The 21410-nt window shown below is 39.0% G+C and overlaps 1 protein-coding gene across 2 annotated transcripts in view; it reads left to right on the forward strand.

The window, feature by feature from the left end:
* Nucleotides 1-21410, forward strand: part of adam19a (ADAM metallopeptidase domain 19a) — a 102522-nt gene that overhangs the window by 52007 nt on the left and 29105 nt on the right. For both annotated transcript variants that reach the window (XM_084924628.1, XM_084924629.1), the window contains 11 exons: nt 1425-1501; nt 5951-6134; nt 7750-7815; nt 8487-8558; nt 8869-9035; nt 11595-11679; nt 13034-13176; nt 15667-15844; nt 17565-17654; nt 18417-18612; nt 19053-19161. In XM_084924628.1, the coding sequence (XP_084780754.1) occupies nt 1425-1501; nt 5951-6134; nt 7750-7815; nt 8487-8558; nt 8869-9035; nt 11595-11679; nt 13034-13176; nt 15667-15844; nt 17565-17654; nt 18417-18612; nt 19053-19161 (1367 nt within the window). The remainder of the gene's footprint in view (nt 1-1424; nt 1502-5950; nt 6135-7749; nt 7816-8486; nt 8559-8868; nt 9036-11594; nt 11680-13033; nt 13177-15666; nt 15845-17564; nt 17655-18416; nt 18613-19052; nt 19162-21410) is intronic.

Below are 21410 nucleotides of genomic sequence, written 5' to 3' on the forward strand. Positions count from 1 at the left end.
TCACATCCAGCGGGTGTGTGGGCGGGAGCATGACACAGTCGCTCCAACTCAAGTCACTGCTGCACAGACTCTGGCTCCAAAAATCCACCATGCGGGATATTTTGGCTTCATTTTTGCACAATGGGAGGAGGTGCTGTCGCGTCATCCATGTTTTCTACAGTCATTAGTAAAGACAAACGAGGCCCTGGTTGATGTGACTTCCTTGTTACGTGATTTGAATTGTTGAAAAGATGCAGGAAATACAGGAAATGTTTCGCATGATCTGGATCCGAGTTTAATGTAAATTAATAAAACACACCCTTCCAACTTGCTAAATGTCAATTATGTCCAAGTCAGACGAGGACTTCCTGTAATTTTTGTGGACATATATAAATCAATATGTATTTATTTAAGTGTGTGTGTGTGTGTGTGTGTGTGTGTGTATTTCAATTGTCTAAGTATATATCTTTCCAAATGTGCTATTGGTATTAAATTCTCACCAGATGTAAGTAAAAAACCCATACATCCACACATACAAAAAAAAAACCCAAACAAAACCATAGATATCTGTAAAAATGTGTAATAGTAGGAAATGACAGAAAAAGTATTGAACACATTAAAGGGAAATCAACATAAACCAGACATAACCAGAGGGAAAACTGTTCCAGTTGATGGAAAACACTGGGGAAAACTGTGGCGTCACAAGAACAGTTTTTTTACGAGAATGGGAGCAAACACTTGCTCAGGTGAGGAATTGCTACTCTTAGGGTGAAGCTCATTAATCCACTGCTGTGAGACCTGCCTTCCTGAACAGACAGAAAGAAGGATGGCTGCGGACAGGAGCTGGCTGGCAGTGGTGAGGATGGAAGCTGGTGAAAGATACCCTTAACTGTACTGGTAATATGTCCATATACAGGACAGGAATGGGCGAGGTTGCAAATTTTCTGAGTTAAAGGAAACTAACAAACCTAAAATCAATCATACAGAACAATACAGAAATAGAACAATATGGGAATCAGGAAAAATTATAACCACAAGGAAAACAAATTATATTTATAGAAACTACAAGCATAAATGACTTCTCAAAACTCAAAACAGTGAAGACTTAAAAGGTCCAAGCAAATAAACACTAGGTCACAGACCCAGAGCCATGATACTGCCAAATGATCACGGCATGAATTACTTTCCTGTTGTTCTTTATATTATTGTCATATAGCTCAATACTTCTCTGATGTTGTGCAGCCAGATGCAACCAAGTGAAAGGAGGAGCTGTTCAACTTTGTCTATGGTGACATCCTGAATAACATCCAGAAGTCTCTCTAACAAAAGTAATCTAATCTCCCAACAGGTCAATCCATCACACCGAAGAAACAATTCTGTATTTTTGTAGAGCTTTTTTGCTAATGAAAGATGGAGATAATGTTTCTAAATCTTTTCTCTTTCAGGATCATTGCTTTTACCATGGCCATGTAAGAAAACATCCAGATTCCTGGGTTGCACTCCGCACATGCTCAGGATTCAGGTACTGTCCCTACCTCATGATTAATTGTTGTTACACTGTATCAAGTGTTATTAGGTGAACATAAACAAACATTAATCTTTTTTACACTTATCTGGTGCCACGTCACTGGTGTTATATATGTGGTATACAAGCTATCGCCAGTAGTGGTCACCATGTAATGTGTGTGTATCTTCCTGAGGTATAATGAATAAAAAGAAGAAGACTGAATGTAAACAGCTAACGTGTTTATCTGTCTGGCTCTGTATAACTCCTGCTTAGTTAATGACACAAACAGGGGAAAACATAACAGCGGGGATAACCTCCACCTTTAGGCGTGCTGGCATACTATCCGCCACCTGATCCAACTCACCACCTGGTTGGGATCAGCTGACAGTTCAGCTCTTCTCTTCATCTGTGTCCAGAACTTATGGGTATATCCGATGATACAATTACAAAAGCAATCATGTATTCCACAAATAGGAATGCACAATGTATTGCCTATTGCTGCACCTGTAAGAGACAGAAAAAGCAAAACAAAACAAATGTACAGCACACAAAAAAATACAGAGATACATAAATCTACAATATTCCTATAGTGTGTGTGTGTGTGTGTGTGTGTCTGTGAGAGGGAGAGAGTGAGTGAGTGTGAGAATGCCTGTGTCTTTGTGACAAATGTACTTGATAATGAGGGTGAGAAGCTACAGCAATGCCCTGCAGAAACCTGGGGGCAAACAGAGATAAAACCAGGACAACCACGCTATCCGCAGCTTCCAAGAGTACCAAAGACCACCACTAGCACCCCAGGGCCACATCTCAAGACCGTCAAGCAGCACCCACCCCAGTCCTCCACCACCACCAACTGAGGTAGATGCACAGGCCAAACAGCAACCGCAGCTCTCCAGCCGTCAGGAAGACCGCCAGTCACCTGCAGCCCAGGAGACCACCACCATCCACCTCCAATTCAAATAGGGAAACGAGACTACAGCAGATCACCCCCACTAAGTAATGGAATTGATCAGTGGGAACCAGAGAGAGACAAATTCATCCAGTTGGTGTTTTGAAGAGGCAGACATTTTCTCCAGACCAATGTGGTCAAGAACTAAATCTTTATATTGAACACATAAGCATCAGGCTTTTCTTGGTGATGCATAAGGAAGTAAGGAGTATACATGATGTATTTGCTTCCATATCTAGTTCACTTATGTTAACTATGTTATGTTGCACAGTGAGGTTGAGATATAGCAACTAAACCATGTGGTTAGGTCTTCACATATCTTCTGCAAGAACTGTTGGACAGGCATGCAGAACCATATAGCATGCATATAGCTCTCAACAGAGTTGTCTTTGCAATAGGTGCATATGTTCGATTGTGTAAGACCCATTGGGAACAACCTTTGTCCTGTGTAGTGTGTTCTGTAGAGATTATTGTGTAAGTTGTAAGTTGGGGCATTTAGTCATTTTTAAACAATAGCTTATAGCATTTTTGATCACCGTTTGGGCAGATATTGAAACATTTTGTTACCCAGGTAGGTATTTCTTGATTCAGTTGACCAGGATTGAATGTTTCTTCTATGATGGATTTCAGTTGATGATATTCAAGAATGTCACATTTGCTGAGTCTATGTTTTGATAGTTCTTCAAATGAAATTAATTTTCCATCTTGTATATGTTCTAGATTTTTTAAATCCCTTTCTCATACCATGATAAAAAAAACTTAGTATACCCTTTTTCTGATAAATAACTGGATTGTTCCAAAAGGGTGTTAGTTTACATGGAATAAGCGAAGACTTAGTTGTTTTTAGGAATTCCCACCAGGCTGTCAGAGAAGTGTTTATGTTGAGGCTTTTAAAGTAGTTATGCTGCTTAATACTGGAGATGAGGAAAGGCAGATTACAGATTTTTACTTTTGCACAGAATGCTTCTTCTAGGTCCAGTGAATGATTGTCTAATAATTTTATTTTTCAATTTTTCAAATTATTTTATTTATACAGCACCAAATCACAACAACAGTTGCTTTAAAGTACTTTATATTGTAAGGTAGACCCTACAATAACTCATACAGAGAAAAACCCATCAGTCGTATGACCCCTATGAGCAAGATTTTGGTGGGCAAGAAAAACTCCTTTTTAATGGGAAGAAAGCAGGCTTAGAGGGGGCGGCCTTCTGCGATGACCCGTTGGGGTGAGAGAAGGAAGACAGGATAAAGACATGCTGTGGAAAAGAGCCAGAGCATAACTAAGGGAGGATTCAGGGTCACCTGATCCAGCCCTAATTATATGCTTTAGCAAAAAGGAAAGTTTGAAGCCTAATCTTAAAAGTAGAAATAGTGTCTGTCTCCTGAATCCAATGTGGAAGCTGATTCCACAGAAGAGGGACCTGAAAACTGGAGGCTCTCCCTCCCATTCTACTTTTAAATACTCTAGAAACAACAAGTAGGCCTGCAGTGTGAGACCAAAGTGCCTTAATGGGGTGATTTGGTACTATAAGGCAGCTGTTCCCAACCCCCGGGCCAAGGACCGATACCGGTCCGTGAGTCGTTTGGTACCGGGCCGCAAAAGTTGAGGCTCGAGTGTGAAATATATGGTTTTCAGGGTTTTTATCGTTAACTTGGTTTCCCTGGGTCTTTCCCATGTTGTAGTTGTGTGTCTTATTTTGAAAGAAATATTTGCATGTTACCATAGCAACCAGAGAGCATTAAGGGGCAAGAGGAGGATGTTACTCTCAATGTTGTTGCCGCATTTCAGGAGGATGCTGCTAATGGTGTTACACAATTACACAGTGAATTCACGGTTATTATTATATTGACAAAATACCACAGTTTTTGTCTTGGTCGTATCATTTTATTTTGTTGTAATTATCCGTGACACCTTAAAGGGCAGTCCGTGAAAATATTGTCTGATGTTAAACCTGTCCGTGGCACAAAAAAGGTTGGGGACTGCTGCTATAAGGTCATTAGCCCTTTAAACCCACACCTGCAGGACACCGGCCCTCGAGGCCTGGAGTTGGACACCCTTGCTAAAAATGCTAACTGTCACCGGTGACGGGTTAGGGTTTAAAGGGTTAAGATAAGATGGGGACTGATTATTCAGGACCTTGTATGTGAGGAGCAGGATTTTGAATTCAGTTCTGGATTTAACAGGGAGCCAATGAAGAGAAGCCAATATAGGAAAAATCTGCTCTTTCTAGCCCCTGTCAGGACTCCTGCTGCAACATTTTGCATCAACTGAAGGCTTTTCAGGGAGTTTTTAGGAAATCCTGATAATAATGAATTACAGTAGTCCAACGTAGACGTAATAAATGCATGAACTAGTTTTTAGCGTCACTCTGAGACAGGATATTTCTAATTTTAGAGATGTTGCACAAGTGAAAGAAAGTGTTCTGCATATTTGTTTAATATGTGCATTGAAGGACATGTCCTGGTCAAAAATGACTCCAAGGGTTCCTCACAGTGTTACTGGAGGCCAAGGTAATGCCATCAAGAGTAAGAATCTGGTTAGATACCATATTTCTAAGATTAATAATAAGCTTAGTTTTAATAATTTTGAAACATATATCAATCTTTTGGATTGGATGTAGTGATAAATGTCTGTATTTTAATGTCTGAGTTGGCTGGAAGTTTCACTCACATGTAACTGCTTCACTTCTTGCATGCATTACCTGGCTACAAGCACAAGTTAACTGAGTAGGCTAGTAGCTGGTCAAATTAGCTTAGCCTTAAGAACGATGATGCATCTCCTTTTGTTTGCTGGTAGTATGGTGATGCTTTAGTCTTTAGTCTGGGATGTGATATCCTTCTTTTCCTAAATGGCAAGATTGGAGGGAGGTCTGAAGAGAGCCACAGATACTTCATCCTAATTTGTTCTGCTTCAGGCCGTACTAGTTTATTAATCCTTATTTCCGTGGCTGTGATATGAGCAGCTGTTGTGAAGATATGGCAAATAAAATCCTTTTGGCTACAACAGGGGTCGGCAACCTTTCTGATGATGAGTGCCATCTAAAATATTCTCAAAAGCAAATGTGCTATATCAACCGTTGCATAAACAATAAATTTAATAACGCTGCATATCAACAGTTAAACACTATATAGAGCAACTTTATTGAACTATATTTTTTGACAGATGTTGGCAAAGTGCAGATCAGCTATTTTCAAAAAACACGTTTTTATACATAACAAGAACACCAAAGGAAGTATACAACAGAAAATGCAAATGCTATTTAAGGTCTCATCACAACAATGACACGAAAAAATTAACTGGGCCTATATGACATTGGTTAATACAGGGATGTACATGTTAATGTGAATCCTGCCCCTGCTTTGCATTTGCCAGTTGTGTTATCTGGGGATCACATTTTGTAACTCACACAGGTCTTCAGCAGTCAGACTGCTATGGGAGGCAAAACAAGTCTGTATTTTTTGTCTATCTTTGTGCTTCAATTCAAACTGCAACACTTTTTCCCCCTTTTACACAGAGGGCTGATATCACTGAATTCTAGTGACACCTACTACCTGGAGCCAATCAGCAGTGTAGATCCAGTCTACCACTCACTGTTGAGTACCATGAAGCTGCCAATTAAGGGTGGAAACTGCTACCACACGCATCACACCACACAGCCCAACCTTATCTCTAATCTGCTCACATCATTTCATTCAAGGGTGAGTCTTCCAGAAATCAGTGGTACACCTTTTCTAAACCAAATTGGGTTGATTAAGTCAAAAATTAAATTAGGTTTATATAGACAGATCTGGAACAGAGAAAAATAATGAATTACTCCCCCAAAAGGGAGAAAGCACAACCAGAATATGTGTAGCCACCTCAAACAGGATTTAAACCAGAAACCTTCTCTCTGTGAGCGAATTTCTAAACCACTCCACCACCATTCAATCTATTTTGTAGCTTTCATGTCTGTGTCAAAGCACTTTCTCTAAAGGTACCACTGGCGTCTATGTTCTCTTGCTAAAAGTATTTACTTATCTGCCTTCACACACGAATGACTTGAGTGACATCTCATTCTTAATCCATAGGGTCTAATAAAATGTTGGCCATCCCTTTGCAGCTATAACAGATTCAGTTCTTCTAGGAAAGCTTTTTACGAGGTTTAGGGGTGTGACACTGATGTTAGACAATAAGACCTAATTTATTTCAAAGATGTTTCATTGGACTAAGGCCAGGACTCACTGCAGGCAAGTTAAGTTTGTTTGTTTGTTTCTGATGCAACAACAAAGAAAAGAAAGAAAAAACACAATCAAACAAAGCATAAGGAAAACAGGGATATTTTAAATGTAATTCTTCCCTCAAATTGTATCCCACATTCCTTTTAGAAAACAGATTTATAATATTGTCAGGAAGGTTGTATATTGCTTAATACATAATTTGTTCAGTGTAAAAATGAACCAGAAACCAAGAAACTTATGTTCATGATCTTTTTCTATTTCCACACCATCTTTGTGAATCTGTGCTTATGAGTTAATTTGAAAATTCCCAAATAACATGATTTTAGTTTTGCTTAGATTCAATCATATTTTGTTCTTGTCAAACCATGTTGTCTTTTTGTACATTTGTAAAGCTACCATGGAGGTGCTGTGTAGCAGTCAGAGGTAGGACTTAAATACAGGACTCCAATGAAATGGTTTAACTGAGAGAGGCAGCTTTTATTTGCTGTGGAAAACTTTAAATGGAACACGGAGACAAGAGTCACTAATACGAGAAATGTGGAATGCAGAGACCACACCCCTGCCTCACACCCCCACTGCCCAATAAGGCCGGGGCTCTGGGTCTCTTCCACTGTGTATGTTATGTTTAGTTTTGTCATCCTCCTGTCAGCCCCAACAGGGCAGTTGGCAGCCTTCAACTGCTTGATCATAGGGGGTTAACTGTTGACTGTTGTTGCTATTTCATATAATATAATATAATATAATATAATATAATATAATATAATATAATCATATAAATACAATTGATTGATTCAATATTTTGTTTTTGTTTACTGCTTTAAAGGATCTCTTTTAGTGCTGAGCAGTTATATCTTCATCCAGTGTTTTTCCCTATAGTTAACTGTCTAAATATGTATAATATTTTATGTCAAGTCTGTGACAGCCTTTTTACACCTTTTCTGCACATTCGTCCACTCTAATGGACTGACAAGTATGTGTCTCTTGACATTTTAGGTATTCCCTATCTCCTATCTTTGTTTGAGAGTGTTTTTGCCCATCAGTTTATGTTACTGTATTTATAAACATGTTGCTCCTTCCTTCTTCTCTTTAATGGCAGGTTAAAAGGAATACCTTGGGTACGACTAAGTACATAGAACTGTACATTGTGGCGGATAATACATTGGTAAGATGACTCATCACCTGCCTTATTCATGCCCAAGCCGATTATTCCTGTGCACAGTCAAACTACTACATTTGTCTGCTGAGATCAAACTCACACAGCAGGATGGACACTCAGTTACATACTAAACAATTATGTAATTCAAGATAATATGGCTCTTTTATATGGACAATTCTAAGCTTATCTAGTAGTTGTACTGAGGCAAAAGTAAGTGGAGTTAGTATTTGTCTGCTTAATGTGGGGATAGATTTAGGTTGAATTGCCAGGTGGACGGACTTTGAAATGGTTGTTCTGCAGTAATTAAATACTATGTCTCAATTGAAGTACACTTTGGGCTCCTTCTGCCACATTTAAGGCGACTGGAACACAATTCATTAAAAAAATACTGACAGTATTCTCGCCAGTATTCTTCTTGATGTTTATTAAAGGGAAAAACACATTTTAGTTGTAAACCACCATCAGCATGATGCTTGTTGTTTTTAAGATTTTACTAAGATCCAGTAGCGTATACAATGTTCAGAGATTCTAAGTTGGGCAAAGTGTTATAAAATATATTTACCAATAAGAAGACTGAAGTCCTCTCCCACTCTAATTGGTATCAGTCGGGATTAATTGTTTCTAAAATGTTTTACATTTTCCCCTCATGGCTAACATTCATTTATGTAATCGTGCAGTTTCAACGGCAGAATCAAGATTATGAAAAGACTAAGGCGAGGATAATGGAAATTGCTAATTATGTGGATAAGGTAAGGATGAGGGCTTCTGCTGTTCACTCCTGTTCTCCAGAGAACAAACAGTTTGATTCAACAAGCTATTGTTGCTGGGTCCACATATATTTCCTTGTCATGTATTAGTTATCTACTTTGAGATAACTTTTATGTTCTAAATCCGTAGTGATTGAAAACACACAAATACAGTACTTAATATGACTTCACCTGTCAGTAGTTTTAATATTGTGACAGTCACTAGTAATAGTTGTTGTTGTTTTTTTTTTATTTGCCATTTGGAAACATGTAGAAAATATAGAAAAATAATATCTGTTGTGTCTATGTTCAGTTCTACAGGGCTCTGAACATCCGTGTGCCTCTCATTGGTCTGGAGGTTTGGACTGAAAGAGATCAGTGCATCATCACAGAGGAGCCAAATGCAACCCTTTGGTCCTTCCTCCAATGGAGACAGAAGCTAAAATCACGCAAGAAGCATGACAATGCCCAGTTGCTTACGTAAGAAACATACCACAGCACTGAGCCAACACCAGACATGTAGAAAACAAAATCATGTTGTTTACATCGGGTCTTTCACCTCTGTCTGAAGCATTTTTGTATTTCAGGAACTTTAAATCATTTTCATACCTGTTGGAATCAAAATAATATTTTTCTTGTCAGTTCACAGCTACCTTTTCAGTGATCAGTTGGAAACAGAGTGGATATGCCGACTGTGGTTTTTCATTAAAAAAATAGTTTTACTATACAGTCAAGGGAAAAATAATGTTTCAAGTATACCCAGTGATTTAACAGTGTGTAAACCCAGTAGCAAGTAGTAACTTGCAGTAATCACTTTCTGAATGACTCTCACATCATTGTGAAGAAATGTTTTACAGTCACTCAGGAAGATTGTGACATTTTGTTAACATACCACTGAATGCCAAAAATTCAGCTTCTATAGAGGTGACTACATTTTCTCAAAAATAATTAATGAAATGATTAGCAGCACCTGGCTGTTACTTATCCTAAAATTCCTGTGTACTCAGTTTTTCACATATATGCCTCTGCATAAGGTCCCGTGAAAACATATTTTCATAACTTTAGTATACAAATTCAGTATGGCTTCATTGCTGTCTGCGGAATAAATGCTAAATTTATTTTATGAATCCATTCAAGTGGTTTACATAATAGACATTTGTTCACTTTTTCATATTCTTAGTGATTGTACTTTACATGGACTTGCATGACAGAAAATGTGACCTTTTTTTCATTGACGAGAAGTTTAAAAAAAAAATTATTTGTTAAAGGTCTATGAAAGAATGTGTGACTTTCTTTTGTCAAATAAGTCAAGAATTGGGGTGGCTGTGAAACTGATTAGGCTCCAATGTTCATCTTTTGTTTATCTGAAACTGGGTCACAGTGTCAGCAGACTAAGTGGAGTATTTGAGAAATTCTTCTTTCCAGCAAGGCTTTACAGTGTTGTGATACAATACTGCAATGGCAGGAAGTAATATCTCTTATTTCAATCACCTGCAAATTATATTTTAGTATTCTTAGAATTTACTGCTCCTGTCACAAGACGACAAAACAAAAAAACAAGAGGAGAAAAACAACATCCAGGACTCAGACTCTGTAGAGGCTCTCTCAGTGAGGCCTGTTATTAAAATCACTGTTATTCTTCATTTTTAATTAAACATATTTATTTTTTATTTATTTTATTTATATTCAACATGCCAGTGTTGAGCAATTGAGCCAAGCCACTTTATTTATAAAGCACTTTAAAAACAGGGAGTACTGACCAAAGTGCTGAACATAATTCAGTTCAATTCAATTTTATAGAAAAATTATAGTAAAATTATAGAACATCAATATCAAAAGAGGAAAAATCCTAGTAAAATTAACATTCTAGACTGGGTTTAAAAGCCAAACCGAAAAGGTCGGTCTTTAGACCAGATTAGAAAACACAAGCAAAACTTTAATCATGATGGAGAGGTGATGGCATCTCTGACCATGTTCAGTCTAATAAATCAGGGAAGTTGAGCAGGTGCAGGTTCAGCAGCATGTCTGAATGTAATACATTTAATTATTACATTTTTGTTGTTAAGCATTTTCACAGCGACTCTAAAGTGGCCTGCCGTCTGTCACTGCCATTTGTGTTTGTGTTTGTGCTGTTTCTGGCACTTGTTACTCAAATTGTAAAATCAATAATATTGGATCACCATTCACGAGGAAACGCAGTGGTAAGCTGGAAAGTGGACATCTTCGTCTGCTTATGGATTGGCTCATCGCCTCTTTCCTTCCCGGTCTACACCTGGTAGGTACCTGTTGCCGGACCCAAAGAGCTATTCCGGCTGTCACAGCCCCGTTGCTTGGCACCAGAGAAAGCACCAGGTGATCCAGTAGAGAAGGACAATTGCTGCCTAAGCAAAAACCCTTAGTGGTCCCGTACGTGTCAGGAGTATCGGAAGAGTTGAGACGCATTTTAAAATTTTTCATTGCCTCATCATAACATTGGTGTAACCTTGGTGTAACACTCCCACTTTCCCATGTGGTTACTTGGGAAAATGAATTACCCATCCATGCATTATACTGTGAAAGCATCCGATGTAATAGGATTGATCTGTAATTGTTTCACTGAATATCAAGCTCAGGAGAATTGTATTAAATCAGTTGCGCTCAACCTCTGTGATGTTTAGACCTGGGCTGATAATTAGCACAGTGCCATGTGTCTCTGCACTCACCATTGTATGATGAGCCTCTGGCAGTTGGTTAATATATAAACTAACAAATGCTTATAAAACAAACAAAAGATTTTGCTTCCAATAGAGCAAAAAACTCAAAATAGTAGCAGGAGCAGCACAAATGTTAATTAGAAAAATGTAGACTCGGTGATTAGATGTGCTGATACAGTAGGATCTGTTTTGTTTTCATTATTCAATCAGAGCTTGATTCTGTTTTAGCATGCCAAGAGACCAACTGCATTCAGTGCATCCACTGTGGACCCCGAAGTGAACAGGAAGAAGGTTGAGGTTAAGTCATAATTCACTCTGTTTCTCGTGTTTTTTCTCTGTGTGAAAGGGGTGTGACATTCAAGGGGACAACTATCGGCATGGCACCACTGGAGGGGATGTGCAGCCTGGAAAACTCTGGAGGCATCAATGTGGTATGTGGAAATACATTTCTACTTTTTCTTTCCTTCTTCCTCCTCTTTTTCTCTGTCTTCACGTCATGTAATTTTTTCCTGCTCGCTTCAATGTCTGTTTTTGGGCATGGAGAGTATCCACTGAAATATCACTGACCATCTTATTTGTATTATCAGATGGTCAATGATCAAGGTTAAAAGCCCACTAATTAACAGGCTTATATAAACAGGTAAATTACAAATCCAGAGGTTTTTTTTCTAATTTTTAGCTTTTTCATTTTCTTATAATAATTCACAGCTGACATCATTCTGCTTTCTAGCAACAGCTGAATTCAAAAGAAAACTTGCTGTACTGCTCAGATAGCGAGACAGCGAAGCCTTTAGTATTTGACTCAAAATAAATGTTGTTGATGTACCCCACATATTATTGGGATCACTGCAGTCTGAAATAATGGAATAAAAATCCCAAAAAAGTTTATTCTGTTCACCTGGACGTAGCATTTTAAGTGGGAGAAACATTTTGTCACTCATCGAAGTGATGATAAATGAGCCACTCAGTCTCAGCTGACTGCAGGTTTCCCTAACCTTTTAAACCATACATACTGACTGAAACTAGTACAACTGGCAAAAAATGGGCTATGAGGTCAGTTTCTTCATTAATATGCAAATTGTCATGACCATTTCCGTACCTGGATGACTGAGCATCCATTTAGACACTAGAAAAATAATTATTTTTTTGTTTATCAAGCTATTGTTAATGGGACATGGACATGCCCACGAATTGAGGCATGTGTAAACCGTGTGTAAATCGTATGTGCGTGTTATGCCTGTTGATGTCTACATTATTTTCTGACATGAAATTTTGAGACAGGAGAAAGTACTGGAGATGGTTCTTTGGTATTAACGAACTGTAATATAGAAGTTTTAAAAAAATCAAGAGCTCTGTGTGTTGTGAATCTTCTAGGCTTAGCACCCCTCTGGCCATGCTGGAAAAACACTCACTCATTTTGTTACTTTAATAAACATATAATTTAATGTATGTTAAAAGTAACAAATTCATTCTTTAAACATGTCAGTTTGAAAAGTTAACAATCAAAAAAATAATATATCACTGATAAAGGAACACAAATTTAGACAATCAGTCAAACAAATACAAATTTATAACCAGGAGTTTTGAGATACAACATACAAATCCGCAGTTCAACTTTTAACTTAGATGCACTAAAATCATTTTAATAGACATAACAATAACCATAATAACCTGGCCCAACCATGAAGTCAGCTTACTTTGACACACCCATATTAAATTAGTTTGAACATATTGTTGATAGACTGCATCACATAAGTGACAGCTCCTTTTGTTATTCCTCTACAGGACCACTCAGAGCTGTCCATTGGTGCTGCAGCCACCATGGCCCACGAGATTGGCCACAACTTTGGGATGAGCCATGACCATGACAGCTGCTGTGTGGAGGCCACTGCCGATCAAGGAGGCTGTGTGATGGCCGCTGCCACCGGGTTAGTCACGAGCTCTGCACAGGACTAAAGAAACATCCTAGTCACCCTCAGATGTTGTTACTAACACCTTGATTTCAACTCAAGTCAATTTTATTTATATAGCACCACAACAGCAATTCCCTCAAGGTTCCTTATAAAGACCCTACAATAATATAGTAAACATGACAAGGACGTGGCAACAACGAAAGGAAAAAACCTTTTAACAGGAAGAAATGTTTGATAGAACCAAGGAGCCATAACACACTGACACATTACATTACTTGACACATGAAAAACAGTTCTAGCTGCTGAAATACTAGCATGGCTGTTTAACAAACTATTCCCTTGATAATTTTTTATTAGATTTTTATATTTTGCCTTTGAATTTGTTTTTCTTGTGTTGTCCTGTAAATAGGTACTACAAATCTGAATGAAGGAAAACAAGTATTTGTGTGAAAGACTTTGTTCCTTGATAAACATGATAAACAACTTAGTTCAATAAAAATTACAATATAACATACTGACATAATACAATACAATATCAGACAGAAAGCGTAGAATCAAACTATCATGTAAGCTTTTCACGGTTTACAATAAGTAGCAGTGGCTATAGTGGAGCTAAACTGAAACCTAAGGATTGCTTTCCTCCAGCACTGTCTAAGACAGGGGTCTCAAACTTGCGGCCCGGGGGCCATTTGCGGCCCATGTCACCCCTACTTGCAGCCCGCCTATTGAGGTGAAGAAATATATATATAAAAATATATTATTAAAAAAATAAAGATTTAACATGAAGGCAATATGAGCAGTGTTACAGGCATAGCCCTTTGTGACAGTGTATGGACAGTGTAGTCCGTGCTGCAGGGAGAATGTGTGGGACTGCCCCTCCCTTTGTGTGTGTGTGTGAGTGCGAGGCACGGAGGAAAAGGAGAGTTGAAAAGTACAAGTTGCTACTGGCGAGAAACAGAAGATGAAAGCATGTAAATATAATAATAACCACTGCAGCAAGTGTAGAGTGCCTGACGAGCCCAGTTGTAAGTAAACTGTTAAGACTCGTCTATACACTGTGTTTGTGTTTTCCAATAACGTTCAGTCATAGGTTTTTTTGTCATATTTAAAATAAACAAAAACACTAAATTTTTGGAAATATTTGTGGACTTTTCCTCTGATGAGATGACAGTGCCAGCAGTGGCCCCCAGCTCCTCTGAGTTTGAGATCCCTGGTCTGTCAGCTTATACACGTGACTAGTTTACAAAGGAAGTGGCTTAAAAGTCTAGGCAAGAGCTGAGAAGGCTACGGGATTAAGATAAGTGCAGAACTGTTCTAGAGTCAGTGCATCTTCTTTATATATCACCTTGATGATTATGATGACCATGGATTTGGCTTCTAGATGAGCATCTATGTTGAGAAGAGGGAGGTAGCTGAATAGTACTTTGAAGGTGTTTTGCCCACGCACGCTTTTTCCTTCTTTTTTTCTTACACCCATGTCCAAGATTACTGTGGTAGTCGTACATTCAATATTAATGGTTTCTGTGATGGGAGCAGGGATGGTAAAGAGCCATGTTTAAGCCTAACTGCAAAATATATTAAAATACTTCATCATTCACAGCTTCACCTTTGTTTTTTTATCTTTGAAAAAAAAAAATAGTTCAAGTTATACAAAGCAGTAACACACAGCTCATTTAGAACCTGTGACCTCTGTGTCTCACATTCTCTCTCTCTCTGCCTCTGCTAATTGCTAATGACTTAAATAGTATATAGTATATTATACATAATAGTATATTATGTTTAAGGCTAAAAATAATATTTTGCCCTTTAAGTTACAAAGAGTATTTTTAATGTGTTCAGGGGGAGAAGATAGCAGAAGGAAATTTTATTTTAAGCATCAGTTAGCTAGGACCACACAAAGATTAATGAGTCCAACGGTTAGGGGTATACGACTGTGGAACTCTCTTCATTATAATTTAAAGAATTGTATAAGTTTACATTGTTTTAAAAAGTGTTATATGCTTAAAACGATAACTCAATATGAAGAATGCGAATGAAATTGGAGTTCATTGAAAAAGGATCCATTATAATTTTTTGTTTTATTTTTTTTAAATTTATTTTTCTCCTTGTTACTATGTGGAGTGGTATATTCTGATTGTAAATTTGTTGTTTGGTTTGGGTTAGGACCGGAGAGAAATGTTAATATTAGTTTGTTTCCTGATTTTTGGTGCCCACTTGTAATATAAGTTGGATTGTAGATAGGGGGCAGGGTTTAATAAGAATATTTTCTTCTTCCTGCTCCTTTTCACACATGGTTGTAGTGCTTTATTGATAGAAAGTGTGGTTGGTTTGTTTGATCTGTTGTACCAAGTGTGAAATGAATAAATAAATGAAATGAAATGAAATGAAATATCAGTCAAAATAATTACAGATTGAATAATTGTAAAATGTACAAATGCATGCATAACATTGATATTTTTTTTACTTTCTGTTCAATATAAATAATATGATAATGTCCCTGTCCAGGCACCCATTCCCTCGAGTCTTCAGTTACTGCAGCAAACGCGATTTGGACCGCTATTTCCAGAAGGGAGGGGGCATGTGCTTATATAACATTCCCAACATGAACGATCTGGTGGGGGGCAAGAAGTGTGGCAACGGCTTTGTGGAGGACGGAGAAGAGTGTGATTGTGGAGAACCAGATGTGAGGACAAGTATTCAATTTGAACTTATATTAACTTCCCCTACCAGATAAAAAGGGCATTAAAGCAATAAAGCAGAGGTGGGAAACTCCAGGCCTCGAGGGCTGGTGTCCTGTAGGTTGCAGATATATCACCCTGGATCAATACACCTGCATCGAATGATTTGTTCATTACCAGGCCTCTGGAGAACTTCATGACATGTTGTGGAGGTCATTTAGCCATTTGAATCAGCTGTGTTGGACCAAGGACGCATCTAAAACCTGCAGGACACAGGCCTGACCCCTGCAATAAAGTAATGCATTATGTTTAATTCTCGTAAGTTAAATAACTTTTTTGATGCTCATTTACTTTTTGTAACAGCTTTAAACCTTGGTTATGATTTACTTGTCCTATTATTAAATTATTTTGCAGACAATTGTCAGCTGATTTTCACACAAAACTTGGCTGAAGAGAAAATATCCAACTTTTGACAAAACCATCTCATCATCATGTCCATTCTGTATTTTTTTCAGCTTTTAAAAACAGATAAAATGCTATGCTATGTTGTTATAGATACTCGGATTTTCAATTGTCATACCACTGTGCAGAGTGTATGACAAACGAATGTAGGTTTAAATAGAAGAGAAAAGCCAGAGTATTCTTATTATGAAAATAATGACTTCACATCACTGCATTTCAGATGCATTTATTTACTGTATTGTTTAAAAAAATTAAACAGCACTTTTTTGAGACTGTGATACGAGGACCACTGCGGTGGCTGTACCTCAGGAGGTAGAGCAGATCATCTACTAACCAGAAGGTTGGTGGGTTAGGTTATCCCTAACCCTAAAGTTGGCATGCCTTGGGCATGAGGCTAACCCCAAGTCTGTTTCTGATGCATCCATTGGAGTAAGGAGTAATGTTAGATAGAAAGCACTTCTGCATAGAAATAGTGCTTGTGTCCATTGTGATTCAGCATACAAGCCTTTGTTAGGGAGTATGGATGTACTGCGATCACTGTTGTTTTCTACTGGTGCCAAAAGCGGTGGTCCACTGACAGTCTTGAAAGAAAATAAGGAGACTTCACACACACTTCTATACTTATTCACCACTTTGTTAGGTACACCTTGCTAGTATGCTAGTACTAATGCAGCTAGTTCATGTTATTTACACCGAATATTGATCCCGTCATCTGAATGTCAAAGTGGAAATCAAGACTCGAGTCCTGATTTCGGTGAGTGGATTAAAAGTGCGTTTTTAAGCCTTCCTTATGTGCAGATAAGATAAGATAAGAAGAACTTTATTTATCCCGAGGGAAATTCTTTTGTCATACACATTGCAGTCACACATTGCTCAACAATTTTGGAGCCGCAACTGCGAAGGCCTGTCCCCTCGAGTATCCATTATGTCTTTAGAACAAGGAAAAGCATTTGGTCTGCTGACCTGAGAGAACGAGGCAGGACAAGGCAGCAGCTCAGACAGATACTCTGAACAGAGAAGTGTGTGTGTGTGTGTGTGTGTGTAGTTGCTTTTGCTTATTGATTAAATATAGTTCTTTTTACATAACTCAGCTTACTCTGTAAAAAGGTGATTAAACATAACCTACAAATCATTTATGAAGTCCGTTTTATTTGAATCATTAAAGTTAAAGCAGAGGTTATTATTTTATTATTATTGTTTTTCGTTATGTACACTTCAGTGTTTAAACCTTGATATTGTGTGTTATTGTATGATTGTCAACAGGAATGTGAAAACGACTGCTGCAATCCCAATAACTGTACCTTGAAGGAGGAGGTCCAGTGTGCCCATGGAATGTGCTGCGAGGGTTGCAAAGTAAGAGACAACCCTTGCTGTCACTAAAAGCAAGAAAGTGGGGGTGTTTTATAATAAAAATAAGTTATAAATAATATCATTCTATATATTTGTTGTCTTGTGAGTATAATGGTTAACACACTCGCCTTACAAGTGAAGGATTAGTGGTGCAAGATAATCTCGTGTACTCCAATTGCAGGTCCCGAGGTTGGATAAATGGTAGGGCTGTGTCAGGGGATGTGGGTTAAAAATCAGGTCCATCCATTGTGACAACAATTTGTTTGTTCTCCTTTATACGTTTGCATTTTAAAACTAATGGTTTTACTTAAAAACTCTTTTAATACTGTTTTTAGTTTTTCTTCTCATTTAGACTAAAGAGTATTTCATATAAACACTGGTTCAAATAACTATTTGTAATGTGTAAGTGTGCTTTTAGATTTAAACCACCTCCAGGATTTTTTTTTTTTTACATCAACAATGAACGCACAAAGATATTTTCTAGAAAAAAGCTTTCATAAACCTTCTGTATATTACCTACCCCTATGATGATGGGAGGTAGAGCAGTCATTTGCTTGGGAAAATCTGTTTGCTTTGGGAAAATTCTAGTTAAACGCATCAGAAATCAAATTTGAAGTATTTGTAGGCAGATATTTACACTTTAATCCTTATATGTAGAAGGCTTCAGTGTGCATCATTTTGCTAAGTATCACTAAATTAAAGATGGTTCTCCATGTCTTGTGCTCCTTTCCTCCTTCCTCACCCTCTGTTCCCTATGCGTGTCAGTTGAAGCAGGCGGGTACCATGTGCCGGCGCCCAGCAGGAGCATGTGACCTTCCAGAATACTGCACTGGGGCTTCTCCTTACTGCCCTGCCAACGTTTACCTGCTGGATGGCTCCTCTTGTCAATACGGAATGGCCTACTGCTACAATGGCATGTGCCACACCCATGAACAGCAGTGCTTGCAGCTCTGGGGCTACGGTAATGAAAATGGTTTTACATGCACTTCATCACCTCCCTCAATATGACATTAATTTACTGCACATGCCTATAAACCACTAAGTCTTTGTTGAAGGTCAGTATTTAATAAAACTACAAATGAAATATCTATACTGTCAGCTTACCAAGGTTAGTTAGTTAACATTGTATTCCAACTTATGTTTCCTAAAAGTGATGTCTTCAATTTCTTGTAACTCTTCCGTCTAGTCATCCAAACATCTGTGTTCTCTTCTCAGGAAGTTTAGTACATAGTAAATATCCTGGTACTTGGAAAGGTCTATTCCTTACTTTCACAAAGCACTCAAAGCACCAAACATTCACATATCCTTACATTTCTAATGTTACTCAACTTTTGATGTAGTGACTTTTGCCTTTGGGATATTTTGGGAAAATAGAGTTAATTGGGTATGATGTGTTTCCAGGAGCTCAACCGGCCCATGATGTCTGCTTTGAAGATGTCAATGCAGCAGGAAATGCTTTTGGAAATTGCGGCAAAGATGAATATGGCACCTATGTGAAGTGTAAGAAAAGGTAAGTGAAGCTTCACATATCAGGTATCACCGCATGTGTTAAATAGCATCAGCTATTTACCGTAGGGTTATCCACACTGATAACAGATACAACTAATATTGGAAATGCTTTTGTTGAACATATCTTTACAGTACTATACTTTGACACATCATGGACCCACACAGCTTTCAAATGTAGTGTAACAGTTTATTTTTAGTGTGTCAAAGAGTCTGATGGCAGCAGAAGGAACAACCTGCTGTAACGTTTCCTCAGACAGCCTTTCGTCCTGGGAGCTCAGCCACATAGCTTCCAGGTCGGCAACTCGACGCCTTTGGAGAGCTTTCCAGCTGTTTCTGCACACACACACACACACACACACACACACACACACACTTCCTCTCTGGTCCTCAGCATCACTACAAAAAGAGAGAGCGTTTGTTAGTGAAATCCCCTCCACCTGGCCCTCAGCTTCCCTGTTCCCTGCTGCAGCACGCCTCCACTGCAGCAGAGCCAGGGACCACACCCCTGCCACCCACCCCCACCACCTGACTAAGGCTGGGGCTAGATCCTGCCGAACCTACTCCCCCACCGGGAGGAAATCGGCCACGACCATCTGCCTTCCCGACCTATGGACCACCTTGAACTTAAATGGGTGCAAAGCCAGATATGAGGATATGTCATATGTCATGGTGTACAAAAGTGACAGGGTGCATCAAAGTGTCATTAATACTGTTCCACATGTGTGGATCTGACCAAAGTGGATGAGTTAAAGGGTCTGATGGCAGCAGAAGGAACGAACTCCTGTAATGTTCCTGCGAGACTGCGAGGTTGAAGGAACCTGTTGCCGAAACTGCTCTTCAGATTGTCAGGTGTGTTATCGAGGGGGTGGGAGTCATTGTTCATGATTGCCAGCATTCTGTCACTGATCACCTCCTCCTCATGCCAACAACAGACGGATAAAACATATAGAGCAGGCTGCTGCATACATTGAAGGAGCTGAACCTTCGTAAAAAGTAAAGCCGGCTCAGACCCTTTTTGTAGGCAGCTCCTCCTCATGCCAATAATGGCCGTGTCATCAGAGGCTTTCTGGAGGAGACAAGTTTCTGTGATGTACTTGAAGTTGGCCGAGTAGATGGTGAAGAGGAAAGGGGACAGAACAATTGATTGGGATGCTCCTATCTTGCTGTTAAGACTCTCTGACACACAGCTCTGCAGTCTCACAAACTGTTGTCTGCCTGTCAGGTAGTCGGTGATCCACTGGACCAGTGGAGCCTCCACCTGCATGTTCTCCAACTTCTCTCAGCAGCCCGGCCTGGATCGTATTAAAGGCACTAGAGAAGTCGAAGAACATTATCCGAACTGTGGTGTTGGGTCTGTCGGGGGAGGAATACCCTCTCTGCAGCAGATGTATCACTGCATCATCCACCCCTAAGTGGGGCTGGTATGCAAAGTGCAGAGGGTCTTGCTCATGAGGAGTCTGAGGTGCTCCAGGATAAGTTCTCTGTAACTTTCATAACATGAGAGGTTAGTGTTACAGGCCTGTAGTCATTTAGTGCCCTGGATGATTTTCTTAGGCACTGGGACCACTCGTGATGTTTTCCATAGCACTGGGACTCTGTGGAGGTGCATGCTCAGGTTGTATAGGTGATGAAGTATTCCACACAGCTGGCTAGCACAGGCCTTCAGCATATAGTAGTAGATAGAGCAGTTACTTTAGACTCTAAGACCAGATTGACCAACCTGTGCGCCACCTGGATTGATTACAAGAAAGCCTATGACATAATGCCCCACACATGGATACTAGATTGCATTGAACTTTACAAGGTCAACAGGATCCTTGGACTCTTTAAGAAAGCTGCTGATCTCAAACCTGCACAACATCTGCTTTAAACACTAAATGTAGTTAAAGATCTTCACTTGTATGTTGATCTGTAATTATTAGAGATGGACCGATCCGATATTACGTATCGGTATCGGTCCGATACTGATGTAAATTACTGGATCGGATATCGGAGAGAAATAAAAAATGTAATCCGATCCATTAAATATCAAAAAAGCACCTCACAAAACTTGCGACATGGCGTAACTCGGCTCATAACCGTAGCACGTCGGAGCAGTGTGCTCACGTGATAGAGCAGCTGTGTGTTTTTGTAGCCTCGCTAACAATCCGGCATTTCATCTCCGAGGAAGTGATCCCAGAGAGAAGTAAAGCAAATGTGTAAGTTCATCTCTGAATGTTAATAAATCATTCCCACATTAAGCTTAACAAC

This window comes from Perissodus microlepis, chromosome 3 (assembly GCF_051167445.1).
Source record: "Perissodus microlepis isolate ML-2025 ecotype Zambia chromosome 3, ASM5116744v1, whole genome shotgun sequence".
Lineage (NCBI taxonomy): Eukaryota > Metazoa > Chordata > Actinopteri > Cichliformes > Cichlidae > Perissodus > Perissodus microlepis.